The 22,943-nt window shown below is 33.6% G+C and overlaps 3 protein-coding genes and 1 long non-coding RNA gene across 14 annotated transcripts in view; all 4 read left to right on the forward strand.

Moving 5' to 3' along the window:
• Window positions 1-326: 326 nt before the first annotated feature.
• Window positions 327-5,506, forward strand: LOC124452181 (adhesion G-protein coupled receptor D1-like). The gene is made up of 10 exons (XM_047002766.1): window positions 327-351; window positions 956-1,047; window positions 1,116-1,340; window positions 1,743-2,144; window positions 2,245-2,421; window positions 2,614-2,823; window positions 3,846-4,002; window positions 4,071-4,207; window positions 4,856-5,110; window positions 5,187-5,506. The coding sequence occupies exons 1-10, from the start codon at window positions 327-329 to the stop codon at window positions 5,235-5,237; spliced, it is 1,731 nt and encodes a 576-aa protein (XP_046858722.1). The 3' UTR covers window positions 5,238-5,506.
• A 3,643-nt stretch (window positions 5,507-9,149) lies between these two features.
• Window positions 9,150-17,605, forward strand: LOC124451778. 3 transcript variants are annotated; one of them, XM_047002382.1, is made up of 8 exons: window positions 9,150-9,524; window positions 12,079-12,489; window positions 12,687-12,992; window positions 13,489-13,779; window positions 13,850-13,925; window positions 15,587-15,895; window positions 15,963-16,024; window positions 16,547-17,605. In XM_047002382.1, exons 1-8 carry the CDS (start codon window positions 9,455-9,457, stop codon window positions 16,906-16,908), a joined length of 1,887 nt encoding a protein of 628 aa, XP_046858338.1. In that variant the 5' UTR covers window positions 9,150-9,454; the 3' UTR covers window positions 16,909-17,605. The 3 variants fall into 3 exon arrangements, with proteins under 3 accessions (XP_046858338.1, XP_046858340.1, XP_046858341.1); XM_047002384.1 differs by having other exon boundaries at window positions 9,151-9,524; window positions 15,587-15,881; window positions 15,970-16,024; XM_047002385.1 differs by having other exon boundaries at window positions 9,151-9,524; window positions 15,587-15,876; window positions 15,968-16,024.
• Window positions 17,606-18,716: 1,111 nt separating this feature from the next.
• Window positions 18,717-19,145, forward strand: LOC124451804. The gene is made up of 2 exons (XR_006950680.1): window positions 18,717-18,751; window positions 18,820-19,145. It is a non-coding gene; the product is annotated as an uncharacterized LOC124451804 (long non-coding RNA).
• A 1,197-nt stretch (window positions 19,146-20,342) lies between these two features.
• LOC124451776 (receptor-type tyrosine-protein phosphatase F-like) overlaps window positions 20,343-22,943 on the forward strand; it is a 28,940-nt gene continuing 26,339 nt past the window's right edge. For all 9 annotated transcript variants that reach the window (XM_047002372.1, XM_047002374.1, XM_047002371.1 and 6 more), the window contains exon 1: window positions 20,343-20,577. In XM_047002372.1, coding sequence (XP_046858328.1) covers window positions 20,517-20,577 — 61 coding nt within the window. In that variant the 5' untranslated portion in view covers window positions 20,343-20,516. The remainder of the gene's footprint in view (window positions 20,578-22,943) is intronic.

Raw genomic sequence — 22,943 nt, forward strand, 5'->3', positions numbered from 1 at the left:
TATTCTTTGTTTTCAACATAGATATGTATAATAAACTAGATAGTGCATTGCAGTATAGTAGTGCCCAATCAAAAGTTGAAGCCAAAATAATGGGGTGCTTACATTGTTATCACCCGATTAGTAGGTCCCACTCGAGGGGTGAAATCCAACTTTAATATACGACATAGCTTTAATAACGACGTATTTCTGCAATTTTTGGAATTTAAGCCATGTATAAACATAGTAGATTTCATAGAATTGTTATTATGATTAATATTATGATCACTTTTTCGTATCAAGTAGGACCTTCCAATATGGTGGTTCTGGCTCATTGATATTTATATTACATGGATCGCGAGTTCCCAATAATTGGTGAGCGCAAAAATTTGAAGACGGATGTAGACAGAAATAATTAGATGCGCCGCCATATTGAACAGTCCCACTTGTAATAATAATCTACATTAAAAAAAAACACCATAGCAATGAATGTTGGAGTGCAATGTTTTATTTTTGCCCTATTCAAGGCGTGATTGTGACTCTTATAAGTATTTTTTAATTGGAAACCGTCGTGGGCATTATTTAAAAACATGAATGTTTCGCTTACCGTTTATAAGTGGGAGCTTGGGTCAATCTTCATAAATTAATCAAAAAAGATGAAGGAATTGCATTAAGAAATTCCGGTCCACGGAGCTCCTTCTGGCTTCTTTTTCTGGTGTTGTAGACAATGTTCTTTGTTATCAAATGCTTGATTAACACCTGTTAAAAAAACTGGAAAAACGACGGCAAATGAACAACTAGTGTTTGTGATTTTAGATTGAGAAATAACTTCTGCGGAGTTAAATCTTCTTAAATTCGTTGACATAAACATATTCATTATGTAGGATTTACCGTTTGATATTTTCATTATATGCAAGAAAAAATGCAAAATAGCTTATAAACTAAATTAACATTATTTTGTTTCATGCCTTATCTTAAGAATGCTGCTCAAAGGTTGGTAGCACTCAGACCTGCCGTGGTGTTGATGAGTCAAAATGTTTATCAAAAGTAGTGGATCGCTTGGTAGATAAGGTAGGTTTTTAAAACCTCTGTTTTTAAGCTTAAACATTGGCATGGCTAAGCAAAATATATCCATACAGGTGCACGACGAAAACCTTTCATCTAAAGATGTTTCAGAAATCATACGACAGACAAAAGTTGTTACGAAAGAAGGGGGACTAGTCAAACAAGACATCAGGAACATTGTGTTCATTTTAAAGAGAATGCAAACAAAAAAAATGACACAAAGTGATCATGAGAACTTTATTCAATTGTCTAGTAACATTATTGGCAGTGAGAGGAAAGAAGTATGGGGGCAAATACAGGTAATTAAAGTGAGATTAAAATTTGTATTTCTGTGTTTTCTATACACTAGTTTATATTTCCTCTTACTGTTATATGCAACATTCTTGAGTTGTTATATGGCAATGTAATGAGCACGTTGGTGAAATTAGTGTTGCAAGTTGTTATTGCAAGTTGTTGTATTACGGACTTCTCCGAATTATACACCCTTTACAGAATAAAATCCTGGATTTCCTTTATTGTAATGTACACTTAATGTACACGTAGGCTTAAATATATAGGTCATGTATATTTCATTCAAGCTAATAGCTAAGATGTTATCAGAACAAGTATTATAGATTCATTTATAATGATAGTAATGGTGTGCATAAATTAATTTTTTAATTGTCCTCTATTGAGTCCGGTATTCTTTGATTGTTCACCAGAATAGAAACGCCTTAGCAAGACAAATCATCAAAGGTGCAGATCTAGTTGCAAAAAAAATGATCGAAGAAAATGGAAAACCTGGAAAGGTGTTTGCATTCTCCAGCGACAATATTAAAATACTTGGTGTAAAGTTACCTGAAAATGAAGATATTAATCTCGTATCTGAGGGCGAAGGTGTTCAGTTTCGTGGACTAGTAACTCACGGTGTAAAACAAGCTACTGTTGTCAAATACTCGTCAATTAAGGACATATTATCCTTCGAGGAATTACAAAAATCTGTGGATCACACTATACAGGCCAACAAGAATCTCACTATCCAGAGCACCATAATCTCTTTTACAACGATACCAAAATTTCTAAATGTTACTCGACCTATCAAAATTGTTCTACAAAATAATCAGGTTTGTGTTTAACTAACAACTCTTAGCACCTGTATATTATTGTTGCTTTATTTTACTTTGTAAAGTCAATTATTACGTACACTCTTTTACATTGATATAGAGCGGTTTTTTGGAGCCTGTAAGGAAATGCGTGTTTATCGAGCCCAGTCTAAACGATAGCAAGTGGAGCCGTGAAGGATGTGAACTAAACGAAGCACAATCTTCGAAAGAAAAAGTTACTTGTGATTGTGATCATAACACAGCGTTTGCAATCTTGATGCATTTCCCAGATGTTCAGGTATTAATCCTGCAGTCCAGTTTACAGGTTTCTGTACTTAGCTGTAATAATAGTAATGTCATTCTTACATACGTGACATCAGTAAAGGTAAAGCATTTTTTCTTTCTGATATAGCTTAAAACTTGCTGACAGATTTTTAGAGAGTGGAGTATTATAGAATTGCAAAGAATGCCTTTTATTCTCTTTTTTCAGTTAATGAAAACTTATCTAAAAGCTCTAGAATACATCACAATCATTGGATGTTCAGTATCACTTTTGGCAATAATTTTCACACTCATCATGCACGTGTATTTTTGGAAACATGTAAAATCACCCCGATGTATAGTTTTGATTAATCTTTGCATCGCCATTGGTTTTACCGATATCTTCTCTATAGTGGAAGGAGTTGCCAGAAGTAATCCGGTAATTATATCGAAGTAAATAGCTTTTTTAGACTTATAAAGAAGATATAACAAAAAGCAGCTGTTAAAATACAATTAACATTACGCATTCACATAAAAACTATGCTCTCAACATGACTTACACGATGAATTTGATTTTTGCCAGTGGTTCTTAAGTTTTATATTCACAACTTTTGGTGTAGCCTGATTTCTTCCTCGTAAACATCATTTAGCTTATACGTGTATAAGTTTTTAAAGTGCCTTTATCATGTTTTTGAAGTCAGGTCTTTTAGATAGCTCAGATGATTTTGAACATTTTTGCAATATGTTTTGCAACTCAAAAATTTGATCATCGTGGATTTTTACTCCTTCAAATTTCATAGCTTTTTGCTTGGCCGTGATGCCAAAAAAATAGGGGGAGAGACTGGACTGACGTTAAATTGGGAACACGCGTTTAGAAATCATTATTAACAAATAGTTGTTTTGTCGCATTTTACATCGCAATTTGTTTTCATTTGTTTAAATTTGAAAAAAGAGAATGTCTTCAAGTTCTGTTGATTCTAACGATATTCAAACTGAATCCGAGACTAATTTTTTGATTGAAAATGAGATGGAAGTTGAAGATGATGCTCTGTAGTAGTAGTTGAGAATGATGCTCTGTAGTTTTAGATGATGCTCTGATAACTGGTATCCGCCAGTTACACAAGGCGAAGATGTGAGATAAGGCAATCATATCAAAAATCTGTTTATATAGGTGGTTTTCTACACGATCCTATGTAAAATATAGTGCAGCGTCCACAAAGTTAAATTTTTTTAATTATAAAATATATTGCAAAAGTGTATCCAATCGTCTAAGCTCTCTAAGTGATAAAAGATTAAAATCATGATATAAACACTTTAAAAAGAGAGTATGCAAAATGAAACCCACATGATAGTATAATTTTCTTTGCTTGACATATTAACTTTGTATAGTACATTTGACTTGTAATGTAAATTCATTTGACTAGGATTAGATACAATTGAAAACATTCGTATCTTTTACAGGATTTCTGTAAAGCAGTTGCTGTTTTCTTGCATTTCTTCCTGTTGTCAGCGTTTGGCTGCATGCTGTGCGAAGGAATTCTACTTTACATCTTGCTCATTCGAATTTTTGATTCCGTTCATGGAAAGCATATCAAGATCTTCAGTTTTATTGGCTGGGGTAACATTGTAATTTTGTATTCAAAAAGTGTCAAAAAATCCCTGATATAGATAAGCAATTCTTTTTAGGGATTCCGTTGATTACTGTCACCATATCACTTACCGTTACTCAAAGCGAAGGATATGGCACCGACTATTACTGTTGGCTGAGTGTCAAAAATGAATTGAAATTGGCGTTTGTTCTACCGGCATGCCTTGTGATTTTTGTATGTTGTTATACTGCCAATGTTTTAAATCAATTTTTTTCACAATGGCTACCGTAGCTGACCGGTTCTTCTAAAAATACGGGCATATGAATTACGAAACCACTTTGTAAACTTAATAAATTTAGAAGTAAGATGATTTCCAGCTTTGTTTCGAGTGTGCTCCTAACATTATATTGAGTTGAGACTCTATTTAGTTGGTCAAATAAGCTGCCAATCACAAGGAACCGTAGGAAATTATATTTGTTTAAATGTTCGTTTATAAGTATTTGCGAGACACGAAAATATTATAATGAACGTATATTAATTTTTGTGATACAGTTCAACTATATAAATTGAAATTCTTTGCCTGCAATCTATAAAAAGGACATTTCAAAAATAAAAGTATTTATTAATTGTGATGCTAATATACAATCGTGTGCTAATTTTATGCATTTGTGCACAACTTGAAACGTCTCGTGTATTTTGCTCGTCTTTTAGTGATGAACTTACTCCAAGTCCAAATACCACCATGGCTAATAAATTTGTTTGTGTGATGGCAAGTTTATCAATAAGATAAACTTGATTTATAAACCATTTTTTGTTTATTGGAGCTTCATATTGCACATTTACAAAAGCATACAATCAAGCCAATCTATAATTCACTTTCAGGCCAACACAATCGTACTCATCATGGTAATCAGAAAAGTGATGAACTCACACAAAGTCAGACAACAAGAAAATATTGAGAAAGTAAAGAAAGGAGTAAGAGCTACAATTGTTATCTTACCTATTCTTGGATTGACATGGGTGTTTGGCTTGATAGCCATCAATGAAGAGACTGTATTCTTCCGTTATCTTTTTGCCATTTTTGATTCCGCTCAAGGATTGCTTATATTCCTCTTTCACTGTGTTCTAAACAAGCAGGTGACGTAAGAGATCTTCTATAATATATTGTTGATGGGATAATGAGTTATTAACAAATGGTTTGTAATCATTTCAGATGCGAGAAGCTGTTCAAAATGTTCACTCATTCATTTCTCTTAAATCTTAGTGGCAAGAAATCAACATACTTAGTAAATGGTGTGTTTATCAAAGAATTTCTTAATTTTTTTCCAGTATTTTAAATATGACAAAATGCTTTGTTAAGCGAAGTATTATTATAATTAATGGTATTTTGTCATCACATTTTATTTAATTATTAGAATGCGTTGAAGTTAACTTACTTACTTCAAACAAATAAAAATTGTGAAATTAACTGGTTTATTTGGTTTTCAGTTTCTTCCAGTCATACACAAAATTGTCTTGATGAAAAGAAAGCTATAAAATAGTTAAAATGGTGAAAAGGGAAAATGCAAAGTGACGTCTACTATAAAGAGGAATATTCTCTTCAATCTCAAAAAGGCGGTAATAACTATTCCTTTTTAGACGTTTTTATATCACTACTTTTTAAATTAAAGCGTTTTGACTAAGAATAGATTTACTGCAAAAGAGAGCAAAGATGGCAGTCAAAAAAAGTTTGCAAGCAAGGATTTGAAGTTGAAATTTGTAAACTTCTACTTAAAAGTGGACATAAATACGTCAAATTGCTTGCAATTATCTGAATATTTTTAAGACAGTAAAAAGGTATATGCAAAGTACACTTCACAAACATTCTAAATGTAACGTGTAAAGATAATTTGCAACTTTATTTCGTGCGTTACCATTGTGCGTAATAGAAAGTAGTTATAATAGTAATAGAAAACTAAAACTGTTTTAAATGATCTTGCAATGAAATTTTTTAAATTTGATGAATTTAAACTGGTGTTCAACATTCACTTATTAGCACTTTGTCTTATTTATTTACAAATATTTTGTGCATTTTTTAGGTCAGTTTAAATTCTGCTACCGGGCAGTGGCTTGTGCATTGCAGTCGTACGATGATTGCTCAAATTTCACGGAAATGAAGGAAGTTGAATTTTTAAAAGTAGAAACTATCAAAAATTGTCATACGTATTTTGGAACGATACAGGTTAAGAAATGTAGTGCCTTGTGAAAGAATATAGCTGAACATGAGGAATTAATTGTATTAATTACATTATTATTAACATAACAAAAGCCTGTGATATAATATTTCATATTATTGGGGTGTAAAAATATTCAGTTTAGGTTGAGTCATTATTTGAAAGACTTTTTGGAGATGCAACAATTCAGATTATTTACATATTTATATACATGAAATTTGATACTAAGAATAAACGCGATAGACAAACATTGTCTAACTTAATCACAAAATTCAAAATAAGCACTTACGGTCTGTCGTTTAAAAGATCCGTTACCAGTGTGTTACCAAAGCTTAGCATACTTTACAAAGCCGGGTCTAAAGTTCAGCACTATCTCTATTCACATTCAAACATTTTATAATCTTTACTGTATTTGGAAATTCTGTTCTCACTGTTAACAATTTATTAACAACAGAAGTACATATGTGAGTTTTGCCTTGCTCAAAGATCGCGCGAATAGTCTTTGCAGATTTGAAAAATATTTTTGAAAAGTTTTACAAAATAAAACACAGTTTACACAGACTTCTATTACAAAAGGCTTATGTCATCACTTGTTATGTTCTTATTTTATGCCGTTTCATGTTATTAATTGTTTTGTTCTTTTTCTTATGTCATTCATGTCTTCATTTGTCTTGTTCTTATTCTTATGTCGTAAACTTTTGAGCATGCGCTATAAACTACGTCATGGCTTCTCTCGGACGCTGCGGACACTGGTGTACACGTTTTGAAAGTTGAAAGTTTTCGACATTCTTAGCGATGTCGCGTGAACCAAGGTGCACGTGATTAAAATATACCAATCGCACCTAGTCACTATACTGTGGAAAAAAAAATCATGGCAGACAAGTCATATGCTTGTATGCAATCTTTGAACCAAAATCAGGGCATTTGTGGCGACCACCTTCAGTAGAACAAAGACAAATAACACATCCAACTCTAATGACGCTAGCAACACCAAATTTATCGTGCCACAACAGCATGATTTCGAAGAAAAGTATGACGATGATCAATTGGACGATATTGTGCGATATTCGTCTTTACTTTTTCCATCTAGATAGATTTGCCTCACCCAAAATCGTTTCCTGTATTTCCTTCTTTCTAATCGCCGTCTTAATAAATTCAGTATCAACAGTCTTCTTAAAGCTGCTATCTTTGACTGGTTTTTAAATCAGCGCATGCAAAAAAGTTTAATGAATGATGAGAAGTGCCCGTCCCGTGCGCGCGGGCAAAGCGACCGTAGTGGAAATTGCTCTTAAGTCAACTAGTTTGTCAATGACTTAAATTTGTCTAACATGTACGTGCTCATCAATTCATTTGTAGTTGTTGCCTATATTTTGATGTTTGGTCATCAGTTAATAGAACGCGTCGCTACTGTTTCTTTAATTAGTTATATGTGAGCATCTAACCTCACAATCAGCGCAAACGGTGAGTTTTTTGCCTTGGGTGGCCAAAAATATCAAACATGCTTGATATGCGAAAAAAGGTTGCATTAAAAGATGCTTACTTAATTATGCATGTATTTGCTCAGGCTGACAGGCTTGTGTAAACCGAAGAGACCTTTGGGAGAACTCGAGAGCAGATCAATTCAAGGCCGAGATTAAAGTTCGAGTTGTGTATAGCTTTGCAGTGTATCTTTCATATAATCTGTTTGGATTGTATGTTGTAAAGTTTCTTCTGCTGAAAATTAACAAAAGTTATAAAGTACGATATCAAAAAAGAGTAGGAACACGGTTTCTGAGAACTTGAATAAAGAAGATTAATGCAACAGCTGAAACGTGCGTGTGACATTGCGTGGGCAAGATGTATTTAATATTGCATAGACAAGGTATTGGTCCATAGCGTAGCTATCAGAGCCCTCTATTCGTAAGAGTTGGGACAAACGGTCTAGGGCGAGCGCGGAGCCGCCATTTTGGTTCCTATTTGCAAAGTGAAACTCTAATAATATTTTTGGAAATTGGGTTTATATGCAAAAGAAGAAAGCAATTTAAGCTTATTCCATGGTAGTATCAAATATATTAGGAATAATAGCTAGCTCTTTGCGTTTTTTAACGATTTGCGGTAGACCTGATTTAATTTCATTGGTTTGAGCTTCGTTTGCGGTTTACTAGATCGTGCTTCAAATTGATCGTGACCCATTGTAAAAAGTATTTTCCGCACGTGAACGTGTTTTCTCGGCTTATGTTCCGACTCTATAACAAGTTTTCAAGATCTTTAAGCTTGGTGGCAAGTCTAGAAGAGAAGTAATGTTCTACTTCGAGTTACCGAAGTAGGGTACATTTGTGCAATTCATTACCAAAAATATATTGTACTCAGCTGTTTCAGTGAATATCCTAATTATAATTACTTCATTTTCAAATGATGAACAAAAAATACAAAATGCAACCTGGAAAATCATAGCAGTTTCTGTGATTTGGTGTAGTTGTTTGTTTTGTGTCGAAGTGGTTGAGAAATCATCTTCGATTAAAAAACAAGCTTTGGATTAAGAAAACTATTGAAACTGCATTAGCACGAACTTTGCAATGTTATTTTGTCCAAAAATGGTTCACTACTTGAGTCAGTTGATTGAACCTTATATAAAAAGCAGTTGAGCACAACAATAACCATACGCAATCAAATTTCGTAAGTTCGACGTAAAGGCATTTCTTTCATTTTTTTCGTAATCATCGATTCTGGCGATATGTAATGACATTTAGTAGCCTTCAACAATCAGTCATTATACACTTATCCATAAAAATCGCAATATTATCTCAAAATACTGTATTACTAGCAGTAATTGCTATATAAATACTAGCTCAAATTTCAAAACTAGGAACCAAAATGGCGGAAATTGATCAGGTGATCAATATTGCCCAATCAACGTAAGCTAAACGGATAACAATAGATGTTCCAACTTTTACAAATAGAGGGCTCTGGTAGCCATACACTTCGTAAATATTGCTCACATCCGCATTTGAGTAAATAACGATATCAAAAAAGAGTAGGAGAGCGGTTTCTGTGAACTTGAATAAAGCAGATTAATGTAACAGCTGAAACGCGCGTGTGACATTGCGTGGGCAAGATGTATTTAAAATTGCATAGACAAGGATATTGGTCCTTAGCGTAGCTATACACTTCGTAAATATTGCTCACATCCGCATTTGTGGTGGCTTTCGAATGAAAGGAGGAAGGTATTACACTTTCTCATAACATTTTTATTGAAACATTGTGAAAGCTGGAAGACAATATCACCTTAATGACTATGAGATTCGATCTGTTCTGGTTAGCAGTACTAGTGGGAAGTATCTTTGCTTGTTTGATACAAGGTTAGTAGAACGTCTTGTTCGTCTCTTCTGATTATACATGTATTTAAATAAGACATTTAACGTAAACAACAACTTGTAAACAGACATTTACATCGATAAGTTTTACTCACCATATTGTATTTTGATATGTTATGTTGTGTAAATAACTTATTGACGGATTTTATCTTTGTGCACGGGTAACCTTTTACGTTTTACTATGTTAATCTGTAAAAGACTATAAAGTAAGAAACAAGTGGTTAGAAACAAGTGAGAAATCCTAATCATCTGGCTGGAATAATGGCTGACCTGAGGACACGTTGTACACCTGAGTGACCCTTCTGTATAATCATTATTCTGTGGTACTAGTGGGAAGTATCTTTGCTTGCCCGACTGGCTTGTATAGATAACTAAATCACTTTCAAAAGAAATCACTCGTCCACAACTGACTATATCAATATACACCCCCTAATTAGCATTGTACTACCGTCCGTGCTATTGTGAGCTTCAGCCTTGGTCGAACGTTGTATATTTTCTATGGCCTCTGTACCAATTGTGGCTGATTGAAACCATAGTTGTAAGTATTTCTAGAAAGAGAAAAGATTTCAAGCAATATTTCGACTTTATTTCAACGTCATTACAATATCTTGGAAATAAAATCGAACATTGTTTTAAATCTTGTCTGTTGCAATTATTACTCGAGTCTTGAGTTTACAAGATGATGTTTTTAACTATTTATATTGTGCGTATAAGGTAATAAGCTAATGTTTGTCATCACTTAGGCCCGTTTCAAACATCAAACTTTACATTCACCGAATGCATTTTAAACAAAAGATAACGAGGACGTTCATATGATTTTCTTTTGTGTTTAATGTGTTCGGTGAATGTAAAGTTCGACTAAGAAGGTGTCACCCGAATTACATCTCGTTTGGCCGAATAACAAAATTTTTGGGTTTCAATCAATCACGTGGGTTTCAGCTAAGCTACAACTTTCGCCAACGCCAGCTGGAGATCGCAACAGGGGAGTCGAGAGAATAAACTGGAGATACCTTGCTTGTATTTAGTTTAGTTTGGCGAAGCCTTCTCATGTTAATACATACGTTTATGAATGTTTAACATACGTTTATCGTAATCAGAGCAAAATCGTTAGCAATAAGGTCCTATTAAAAATTTATAATTTTATTGAGAAAATAATATCAACAAAACTAGAAGATGTATCGGCCTGAAGCCCCGAATAATTGTATAATATTCACTTGTCAATATTTTCCGTTCATTTGTTTAAGTAAAGTGCACGAAATGTTTGAATAACAAATTGTTGACGATCTAGCATTCATGTCAAATAATTTTCATTAAATATGGCAATGACTTTATCGCCAAATTTATGATATTTATTGAGAACGTCACTATTATTATTTGACATGCCCAGGTAAGCCTAATCATAATTTAAAGCACCCTATACGTGCCCAGAATTTATTGGCAACTTCCCGAGCGCCTGACTTCTTCTCTATCCGATAACGATGTTTAATTTGGGAGTATCATTTCAGGCTCTCCACCAGTACATTCTGTGTACCTATTTCTTATCATGAAGTTATGCTTTGATCTCTTTTAAGAAATGAAAATGGGGGTGCTATAATGACACCAGAAACCAAAATTCCTATTATGAAGTTTCGTTGTAAAAACGAGTCTTCAACACTACTTTAGCATAAGATGCACCGACGAAAAATTGAAATATCAAATTATACAATGTTTTCTTGAAATCAAAAAGAAATTATGAATAAATATTATGCAATTCAAGTGGTACCCGAATCTTTCTCTAATTAATTTCACTGGAACGTCGAAATATAATTCTTAGCTCATTTCTGGATATGTTTACAATTCCTAATGTTTTAGAGGCCACTCAATTGTTCAAATTTCAAACTTTGTAAATTCATAAGCAATAATTCTGTTCTGAAGGTGTTTTGAGTTTGAAATTGTGCAGCTATGATTTTCATGTTGAATAATGTCGGATTAAAGAACAACATCAACAAAAAAACGTTACTTGGCCAGATCTTTAAAACAGAGCACTTTAAGGTTATGCTTATCACCAACTACACTTAGTTTTCAACACAAATGAAATGACCTCAGCCAAAAAAATGAGCGTACTGCTTACAGAAATTAAAATTTAATTTTACATTAAACTATTTTCCTTTTTTTTGTAACACTGAAAGTGTCAATCACGTGAAATGCACGCGATCCACAACAACAAAACGAAAAAAACAAATGTTCATCACATAATTCACTACACGGGTGCTTTAATTGTTTATCTAATGTAACTAACTTACAAAAATTTGTTTTCCAAACCAAAGAGAATAAACGTTGCTTCAACAAGTCACATTTATTAAAAAAATAATCGAGAATTAATTCCACCCCTAGCATTATATGAACACTTTTGATCAATTATAAGCTCATAAACTTTTCACTGAGTCGTATTAAAGGTGTTCAGTATCAATAACTAATTTTAAAGAACTATTATTTTCGATATTTTGTCAAATATCAAGTTTCGAACAATTTTCAATGTGTATCAATGTCATTTTTTCAGAGACAAATGGATTTTTTATCAAACATGTTCAATCAGGAAAGTGTATTAATGATACGGGGATGACGCTTTTTGGGAATTTTTATGGTATTGGTTACTATCTTAACCTTACTAACAACTGTTTTGACCCAACAACTCAGTTTAAATTTCATCAATCTGGCTCCATATTAAAACCGAATAGACAAGGTTGTCTTGTGGGAGATAGACAAAGAGAAGATTTGTTTTTGATATACGAAAACAAAGGTAACATTGCTGCTGCATGCAATGACGCAAACGCCTTAACCCAAACTTTTCAAGGTGGAATATTTACTTCCGACTTTAATAAATGTGCAGTACCTCCAGGATATATTAAACGTCATGTCTACATGGGAATAGCTAAATGTAATAATGAAGAAGATCAGCAATTTCATTTTGGTAAGTAAAAATTTTTATCCAATTCGTGAATATATTTATACTCTTATTGAAAACCACCACAAATCCTTAGCTATTGAGATGGCATCTGCTTGCTAGGTCACCGTCATCCAAAACTTTATCTTCATTAGATTCAAATTTGCATTTACAGTATCTTACAGACAAGCGCGTACTGACTGGATTTTTTGTTTTTATTATAGGTGCAGTGACACGTGCTGGACAAAAGATAGCCGACGCTAGTTGCTCGAATAATCAATTTATGGTAATAAAAGTTGCAGAATATCGTGGATTGAGAAAAGGAAGCATTTGTAATTCAAGTCTTGATTACAATTGTAGTGTCGATGTAACATGTGACCTTAAAAAATATTGTGATGGTGAAAGAGAATGTACGATAACTGTTGATGATAATCATTTTCCTTCGAATATTTGTCCTGGTTTGGAGAAATATCTTTACTTTGAATATCAATGTAACGACACAAGTATGCCATACAGAAAAATTGGTCATCGTAAGTATTATAAAAGCAGATAAAATTTTGCTTTCTAATTTCCTTTCATCGTATGGCAAATATTTTTACACTATGTACATAATCAACTTTGAAAATTTTTGAAGTTTTTATTGATTTTTGATTGAATTTTTGAGACTTTTATTGATATGATTTTAATCAGGAGCCATTCCTGTGAGCTTGAAAAAAGCATTATAATTTATGCGACAGTATAAATAGAGTTGACGTATGTGTGGCACGCTCCTATAATATTGCATACACCGATACAACAAGTATTGCATTGCCTCATTTTCTTACTCGTATCCTAAGAAAAGGATAGATAGCCAAACACGCGAGCTCCATGTACGTGTCATTATAAACTTCATTTTCGTCTCCATTTATAAAGCAAAACATCATTTCATTTTATATTTCCTCTACATGATCAACATCACGTTTGGGAGTGTTTTCTTTGGATATCACGATACGAATTGCTGTAAAATTTATTATTATGATTTTGTAGTACCTGATGGTCCTCCTTTGAATGTCACAATCTACGCAATCGGCAATACATCATTGTTTGTCACGTGGAAGCCACCTGATGTAACCAAAAGGAACGGAAAGATAGTCAGTTACACTGTTTGTATTAAACAATGTGGGGGTGACACATGTTCAAAAACCTATACTACTGAGGAACAACATTTGGAAATAAATCATTTAAAACCAGCGACAAAATATTGTGTGCGCGTTTTAGCGTCTACGAAAGTGGGTCCTGGAATTTACAGCAAATTGAAGTGGACGTTCTCAAACGGACGTGAGTTATTTATGAAAATAAAAATAAGCACTTATAGGTAATATATTATTTTTTCATCTTTTAATTTTAGTTGCACCGGAACAGCCCAGAATTCAGACAGCGTATTCACTGACTTATTTGTTGCGAATCCCCTCGATAAAATATCAGTAAGTACTTTCAAAAAATCTTCTCTCGGCCATAAACAAGAACAGTTAGAAGATCCTTTGAGCATTGACGTGGTGTGAATATTTTTTCTGTTGTGACGTGTGGCGGAAGGGGGCAGTCTATTTCGACTCAGAATGCGTCCCCGAGATCTAAAACTTTATAAACAAGGTCTTGATTAAGGCCCAAGCCGAAATTTTTTAAATGAAGCAGCTCTAAATCACCATTTCTTTACGGGATGAAGTAGTAAAACTGCAGTATTTAAAAAGCGTTTTTCCAACCTAAAATCAAACTTTGACACCCCATATTCACTTCTGCATCCCATATAAATAGAAGAGTCATTTATAGCGCATGCTGCAAATGCTTGAGAGCTTTAACGTACTTCACATCAAAAATCGCATCATGCGTAGAAACAAGAAATTTTCTTGCATGTCAAAAAAAGTGTTCTGTTCTGGTGAATATATGAATTGAGATCTTATTAGAAATTGGTGTCGTTATTCCTCGCCATCCCATCTGTAGTAATGTCGATCATTTGGTTTATACTCTTGTACTGTCCCGTGTGTATATATTTTTTTCTATGGAAGCTTTAAGTGCAAAACTCACACGCTTTGAAGGCTTGCCTCAAGAACTCTAGGAGTGGTGCTGTATTGCTGGCTTAGGGATCCCAGCCTTGTGAAATAGGTTCCAAAAAGCCTGCCACACATTCTTTGCCGGCACATTACGTCCGGCACATTTGCCGGCACATAAAGTTAAGTCATCAAATATGAACAATTGCTTTTACCTATCACGGTGTGAATAGCCACATATTGAGCAATTTGCTAAACCCTGTTTTTTGTAAATATCTGAGGCTATTGACTGCATTTGTAATAGCATTTTTGTTTTGTTAAGCTTAGAGTGTTCGCAAACTTGTTCAATCCTATTTTTAAAGATTCAATTATCGGTTCAGTAACTCATAAAGACAATATTATGTCAAATTGTTGTAGTATGTGATGTATTACAAAGTTGTGTTTTGTTTCTTTTTCTTACATGATTTTTTATCAGATTAAACGTAAAATTAGTTTGTCAACAGCGAAGATACTTGGATACAGAGCATACAAGAATCGTTTGAAAGCTTGTCGTCGTTAACTTGTTATAGACTAAATTGTTGCCAAACAAATTAATGCAAATGCGATTTCAAGCAGAGAATTGGATGTACATTGTTGTGAAAAGACTTCCCTCTGGAAAAACTGTCAAATCAAATTACTACTAAAATACAGCTTTGCTGCTAAAGTAAAAGTCATACTTCAAAATTTAATACACGATATATTTAAACGTTACTTCACTCTTGGCATTTACGTCAAAAACTATACTTCACTCCAAAAAAGCCCAACATTTTATTTCAGTTTTTCCACTTTAAATGAAAATAAGTCTGTGCATTGCACTTATAAAAATTCCTCATACTTCTCATAGTTTGGCATTCATATTTATACTCCTAGTTTGACGTACATAATGGTGACTTGTCAAGCGTTCGCCTTTTAACGAAACATAACTCTCATTTAATGTTTGTAATTATTACAAAACTTAAAGGTATCATCTGCAGTTTTGGCAAAGATTCGTACAACCAATTGTAATTTTGCGTTTTAAGATAAGCAATATATTATTTGCACATTCTTTTTTTCATTTACAGATATTTTTATGTGGTAGCAATGGAGCATGACAAAAAAGAAAGTCGGTTGCCTTCAGAATTAAAAAATGATGACTTAGTGAGTTACTCTGAGGCCATATCATCCGCACAACCAAAGCCTTATATTGCTGCAGTAATTTTTCCCATTAGAAAAAACACGTCATTGTTCACACTCGGTGATGTCGCAAACACAGTTGTTACAAGAAGACGCCGCTCTGATGGTAGAAAACACCAAAATGGCCCTCTGAAGCCAGGCACTAGTTACAAAATTTTCCAGCGAGTTTTCGTAGATGATCAGGTAAGCAGTGAGATCAATCTTTGTCAAATTTTACGTGCAATGTTATCAGCACTTTTTTAATTCATTATATGTATTTACTTCGTTTCAGGTTTCTTTTTATTCTACTGACTGGAGTCCTCCAGCAAAAACACTACAAAACACAGGTATAGGGTTTTTTGTTAAACTCACTGTAACGGGCCATTCAATTGTCTATGTATGACTCTGCTCATGTGACATAAACGATTTTCACAATTACGCAATTCTTGTGGAATACTTATATGGCAACCATTCGTAAAGTAGATCACAGCTGTGTTTTGTGCATTGCTTTGTTTAATGTCTGTCAATTCGTTTTCACTTGTCTTACTTATGTGTCATTCATGTATTTACTTGTCTTGTACTTAATTTTATGTCATTCATGCCTTCAATTCTCTTGTTTTTAGTATTATATCAATTATGTCTTGGGAAGGTAACATTGGTTTTGGTCTGAATAATTCTTGACATCATGCTCTGTCTTGTTATTCTTATGTCATTCGTAATCACTTGTCTTATGTTATGTATTTCTTACTTGTTTTATAAAACCTTAAACTTTGAAATTGACTTTTTATTACCTTCCACTGGTGATAAATCTTTTTGTCCTAAATTGTGTACTTTAATAACGGCGCCTCTATGTTTTTCCACTGTTTTAGACATCCCAGCCACGACAAAATGGTACATCATTTTGGTTGCCGTCATTTCAGGAATCATTCTCATCATTGTTTCCTGTTCAATTATTCTACTTTATCGTCGACGTTTTGTATTGAACAACAAAAGTAAACAAAATGAACAACTTCAGTCCCCTGGTGTAGAGAGCACAGACGTAAACAATGGAGCCTATGAAGAAATGAAGTTATCCGACATATCTAAAAGAAACGATAATGAGGCTTTGACAGACCGTGATGACTTAAATTATCAAAAATTAGACGTATCAAAAATGGACAGGGAAGAAAATTATCAGTCTTTAATGGATATGCCTTACGTCAATATCAAAGATAAAACGTATCAAGACTGAAGAAAGTTCACATATATACCATTTCTCATGTAATGAATGAAAAATAATAAAAGTGAACTTTTATATGGCATGTAACTTATGTTAAGTGTCAAAGACATGTATCACCAGCTTTAAAATTAACGAAGGTCTCATGTTCCACTGTTCTAAAAAGCCAAGCTAGCATTTACAAAAATGGCACGTTATTTTCGCTACGCTAACTCCAGCAATTGCTCTCTTTTCTTAATCTTTTTACTATCTATAGAAGCGATAGAGTTAATGAAGAATCAGCTTTGTCAAACATGAATTAAGAAGATGATAATGTCAGATAATGAGTCATTAACAGTCACTGCTGATTCAAGGTATTAAGAAATTGACGTATCGAAAATGAATACAGAAGATGATTATCAATCGTTAATGGAGGATGATAATGATTTGTCTTATGTAAATGTGAAAAAAATTGATGACAATAAATGGTGAAATGCATTAGACAGATATACCATCAACAAAGACATAAGATGAGGAAGGAAAGTGAAATGACAAAGAATGGATTTAAATGAGAGAATTTTTTAGTTTATAGTGTATCAAAACAATTATTTTTGCTAATTCGTTTACGATGTTCATTCTATGGTGTGAACCTCAACAGAATCGGAGGAATTTATTAATTACATATGTAATGAAGATGTATTAAAAGATGCTTTTAAAAGAACAAGAAAAAAAACTTTCTAACTAAGGCTTGCTCATACACAAAGCATTAAAAAGAATGGTTTGGACCCGGGAGTATCGTTATTCATTAGATGTCTGTTGAAATAGATCGTCCAGATTGATTAAGTCATGAGAAGGACTGCTGGTGTTGATTTTTACTGACGTTTAAAACCTTAGCGATGAAGGCGACTACCGCTAAGGTTGTCAAAACGTCAGTCAACATCAGCACCAACAGTCCTTCTCATGACTTTCCTTGCCTAGACGATCTACATCTAAAAACACAGCTACGTATACACTTTTCATATGCTTACCGGATTGTTCAATACTTCTACAAAACAATATGTTATTTGTGTATATTAGAATTAGCTAGAGCCTATTATATGCCACATTAAGCAGCGTAGCCTGCTTGACTTTTTTACTTTCGCTTTGTGAATATATTATTGTTCACTGAACGTGAGAACAATGTAATTTATAGTTTAGTACAATTTATAACATGCATACCTACATAAATTAATATGAGTTCCCCAAATATCAATTCTGTTATAGCCTTGATTTCTAATCGAAGGAAATGAGACCTTTAGCAATTTAGGGGCTCCAGTCGTCTTTACAGAATCCAACACAACAACCCTCTGGCCTAAAAAATTATGACGAAGAAGGTTCTGAAGAAAACAGACATAACTGTATTGAAAGATTTCAGCATTCTAAAGTTTTTTGAATCTTACTGCATGAGAACTGTTTTGACTCAGAGAACAGTTTAAATTTGTACAGCCTAGCTCCATAATAAAACCTAATAGACCAGGCTGTCTTGTGGGAGACGACACAGTAAGAGACTAATCGGGGATATACCAGAACAAAAAAGACCTTGCCACGCCAAACTGTTAATGGTGAACTATTAATTTCACGCTTTAATAAATGTGTAGTACCTCCTGGACTTATAAAACCTCATTCCTACGTGGGAATAGACGATTGTAAACATGAAGATAATCAGCAATTTAATTTTGGTAAGTACAAATTTTTACACAGTTCGCATATATTGTTAAAATACTAACTAAACGCCTGTAATTAGCGTTCATGTAAACATATATATGCTTTTTGTTGGTGACATTTATTTATACATTTATTTTATAGTTTACCAGTTGATGTTTTCAAGCTCCCGTGAATGGTATGAAATTGTGGAGTTTTGCAGGTTCACTTAAAGTCACGGTAAACTTCTTCATTTCTTTTTTTCAGGTACCCTTTGAATTTATCTTAAAACAGGCGAAATTACATGAAGTACATCATGTCATTGGGCCATTAGTCACTGTGGATACGGTGGATACCAAATCATTCCAACTAACGTAGAAAAATTTAATAGCTTTACTTCCTGTTTTGCAGTTATGAATGTGGAATGCTCTGTAACACACATTATTCATTTTTCTGAATCCATTATAATTCAAAAAGAGTCTGAATGTCACAATGTGTTGAATTGCTGAGAAATTCTTTAAAAAGTGCTTAAAAAATAGAGACAATAAAATACAACTTTATTAATGTTTTTGTGATTCCAACCTTTTTGTCTACTTTTGTGTCCTCCTTTGTGTCTTTCTTTTTTTCTATGATTTGCCAACTTTTTTGTCTGCATTTGTGTGTCTCTTTGTCTGCCTTTGTGTCCATCATTTTCTTCATCTGTTTTTCTACCATATTGTCTGCTTTTGTGCGTGCCTTTAAGTATACCTTTATTTGTTTTCTGTTGAACTCTTTATTTACCTTTGTGTCTACTTTTGTGTCTACCTTCATGTCTTCCATCTTATCAACCTTTTTCTCCACCAATGTGTCTACATTTATGTTTATATGTTTGTTCTTCCTTTGTGTCTTTATGATTTTCTCTTTGATCGAGGTAGTTTGTAAATTGTGATCCATTAATTAATCATCTAGATGCGTACCTCATAATAATAATAATGAATGTCTGTATAATTTCGCACACCCATCATCTTTCCTTTGTTTTTGGAAGTCTTCTCTATGTATTCAGGTTCTTGTAAAACTGGTTGAGCTCATCAGTGTTCAGTTGCCGTTCAAAACACGTATCGCTATTTCACAACAATTATCCAACACTTTTCCCAACACTTTTACACACATTTTGAGACAATTGTATTTATTTAGCTGCGCCTTCGATATGTTTAAAAACTTTGTTGACATGATCAAGAGCCTCTCAAACAGGCTTTCACAGCTGTAAAATATCTTGTAAGAACATGTTCAAACAATTTGTCAAGCAGACTGAAGCAGTAAACATAAATGGTGGTAGCCTGAAGAACTCAGGCTTCTTAAACTTGCCCACACTTTCGACACCCTTGTGTTAATATCAAATACGTTGATCAAAAGGATATTCAATTCACACAGACTGATGTTTACTAATTTGAACTAGCAACTGCAAGATGGATTAAGTTTCAAAATGAACACAATCGTCACAAAATGACTACACCCACGTGATTTTCCCTACACTATGCTTGACACTGCTAGAACATAGCACTTGTAGAACACTTCTAAACTGAGTGGATACTCGCTATAAATTATGGTAAAAGTAGAATACGATTTTAAATCTACTTTGTAAAGAGCAATGATATTCACTAATATTCATCTGTACCAATAATATTTAGAGGTTTGTGTTCGCGATACCAACAGTGCGGCCATGGTTATCGTCTCCAATAGCTGCTAATATGGTAATTTATTCTTTTATAGACGTCACACTGATCATTGACCGTTTGACCTCACTTTAAAACATCCGCTTTTACAAGATATATGCATGGCCAGGAAGCTTGTATTTTCATTTTTTTCATGATGACTTCGACATACTTTACTTCCGCGTATGATTCAGCGTTCTTGTAAATGCAGAACATCGTCTGACGGCCTATTTTGGTTGATACATGTCCTGAAAGTTGAAATACTACACGGCCATGAAATTCAAAGGATTCTGGTTCTCGATGCTGGTATATAACTTCGCTTTTCTCTTACAAGGTAAGAGCTTGCCATTGTTTGCTTTTGAAATCAAGGTATGCCCTTCGGGTTTTTAAATTTCATTGAAAATGAGATGGTTGTTTTTCTTGTAAGTCGATAAATTTTCGAAAGACATTTCTCGCTGACCATGTTTAATCTATAATTATCGAAATTTAATACGATGATGATAAAGAATGATAACATCGCTATCTGTTGATTTAATCTTTTATCGCTTTGTTTGGGTTTTTTGTTTACACTTTCATTATAATTGTGGTTACACAATGTGTGCATGTTTTGTAAGGAAGTCATACCTCCTGCCTTTTTCGTAAAACAAATCAGACACGCGCAGTCTGTGTAGGTATTGTATATTTTATAACTGGGTTTTGTGGGCTGCAATTTGTCGTAGTTAATGTATTCTTCTCAATTATACGACAATTACAATTGTTTTACTGTGAAGTTTTGTATTAGAAAATTCGAAAAATTTTTATAAATCTGTATATAAGTTTAAAGATTGGTAATCCAGGCATTACATTGTTTAAAAATAAAAGTTTCTGCGGATTTTATAAATAATTTTATTGAGCTTTCGACTCGGTGCTTCTAGCCTTCATCAGGTCAGCACCGAAGCACCAAGTCAAAGCTCAATAAAATTATTTATAAAATCCGGCGAAACTTTGATTTGTAAACAAATCTGTATATGTATAATTTCACGAACCCTTTAGAAATTTAAATTAAGTATTGATAGCTTCATGTATACAAGTTCCACTATGGTTTTTTGGCAACGTTAGAACTTGGTAACAAGATGTGCGATACTAGCCTATGATACCATACTTCTTGTGTGAGTCTATGCATTATAGAAGAAAAATTTGCTCCAGAATATGTCACATCCTTTTGAACTGCTGCATAAATTATACTGCTTTATGCAAAATCAAGGGCATCTGAAGGAGCATAAAATGGGGGGGGGACATTTCAGAAATTATGAGTACCAATGTCTGCAACATGTTGTCAAGTAGTCGCCATTTTGAATTTTAGCAATGCCGGTCATCTAATCACTAATGTAATAAACTACTGAAAAAAAATTGCAAAAGACTCCTACATGATTCTTTAGAGTCCACTCACTGCTCTGTAGATATGTATGTTTTATAGTCAAAATAGACTATTACTAAACATTCTCTTTCATATTAATTTTGCTATTTCAATACAAAGGGGGCACTGCCTCCTTCTGAGAAAAGTGCAGGGCTTTACCCCTGGTGCCCCTATACAAAATTTAATTCACTTTTTGATTCAATTCACAAATATCTCATTCGAAATGCTATTGCAAAATGAGTTGTATAACTACAGCTTAGTTGCCTCAGTAGTGTATCTTTTGCATATTTTGCTTGTATTTTGGTGAAGTTCCTTCTAGCAAAAACGTTATGAATTTTATAAAAGGTAATTTCAGAACAGAGTTCTTGTCAGGTCAAATAATCAATATTGTCTTCACAGACGCATATTGCATAGACAAGTATTATGGTTTATATGACATAGGCTGTATAAGTACCCATTACATCAAAGAATTGCAGAATGAAGGACTCGACAAGTAAACATCTTATCTTGAAAGAAGTCAACCGTTGTGTATAAATATATATAATATATTAATCCTAACACAGTTTTAATAATCGTAAGACGGTTGTGTATAAATATGATTCAAATGTATCTGTACAGATTCCCTGACTTGTAGTGAGTATAATGGGCTGTAGAAAGTGTGGTAAAGAGGCTTCAACCCCACCCCCTCCAATAATTAGGATGGAGTGGCTTAGCCCCCTACTCCAATGTTCATTGCTACGAAGAGCTTTTCATTATTTTCCTTGAAATGAGTCACTGTTGAATTAAATTTTTCTAAAAGGTCAGAAGGCCACTCCCTGGTGCAACCTTTTAACTTACGTGCTCAACCCCCGAATACAAAGCATATAATTATTTTAGATTTTTTGAATTTATAATTTTACATGTGCTTTGTTGTTGACAAAATTTATTTGTTCATCTCTTCTTCATCTATGGCTTATTGAAGCACCTTACAGACGAACAAACTTTCTACGACAAATAGTTGCTATTCCGTGTCTACGGGCAACGAACTTTTTACGTCAAATTTTTAGGTGGCGAATTTTCTTTGATCGTCTGTACGTATCAACATATCAGATTTGGTTGATTTGTCATATTATCTTTGTAGACCTTACAGAGGAAGAAAATCAGTTATATGGCAAATTTTTTACGACAAATGCATTTATTCAAAAGCTGACACGCTAGCGTTTGAACAAATCCATTTGTCAAAGAAAACTTTGCTACAAAGTCCCATACAGACGGGAAAAGACGTTTGCCACATATAAATTTGTCAAAAGTTTTCTCGTCCGTAA

The sequence above is a fragment of the Xenia sp. Carnegie-2017 genome, unplaced genomic scaffold, assembly GCF_021976095.1.
Source record: "Xenia sp. Carnegie-2017 unplaced genomic scaffold, XeniaSp_v1 HiC_scaffold_24, whole genome shotgun sequence".
Taxonomy (NCBI): domain Eukaryota; kingdom Metazoa; phylum Cnidaria; class Anthozoa; order Malacalcyonacea; family Xeniidae; genus Xenia; species Xenia sp. Carnegie-2017.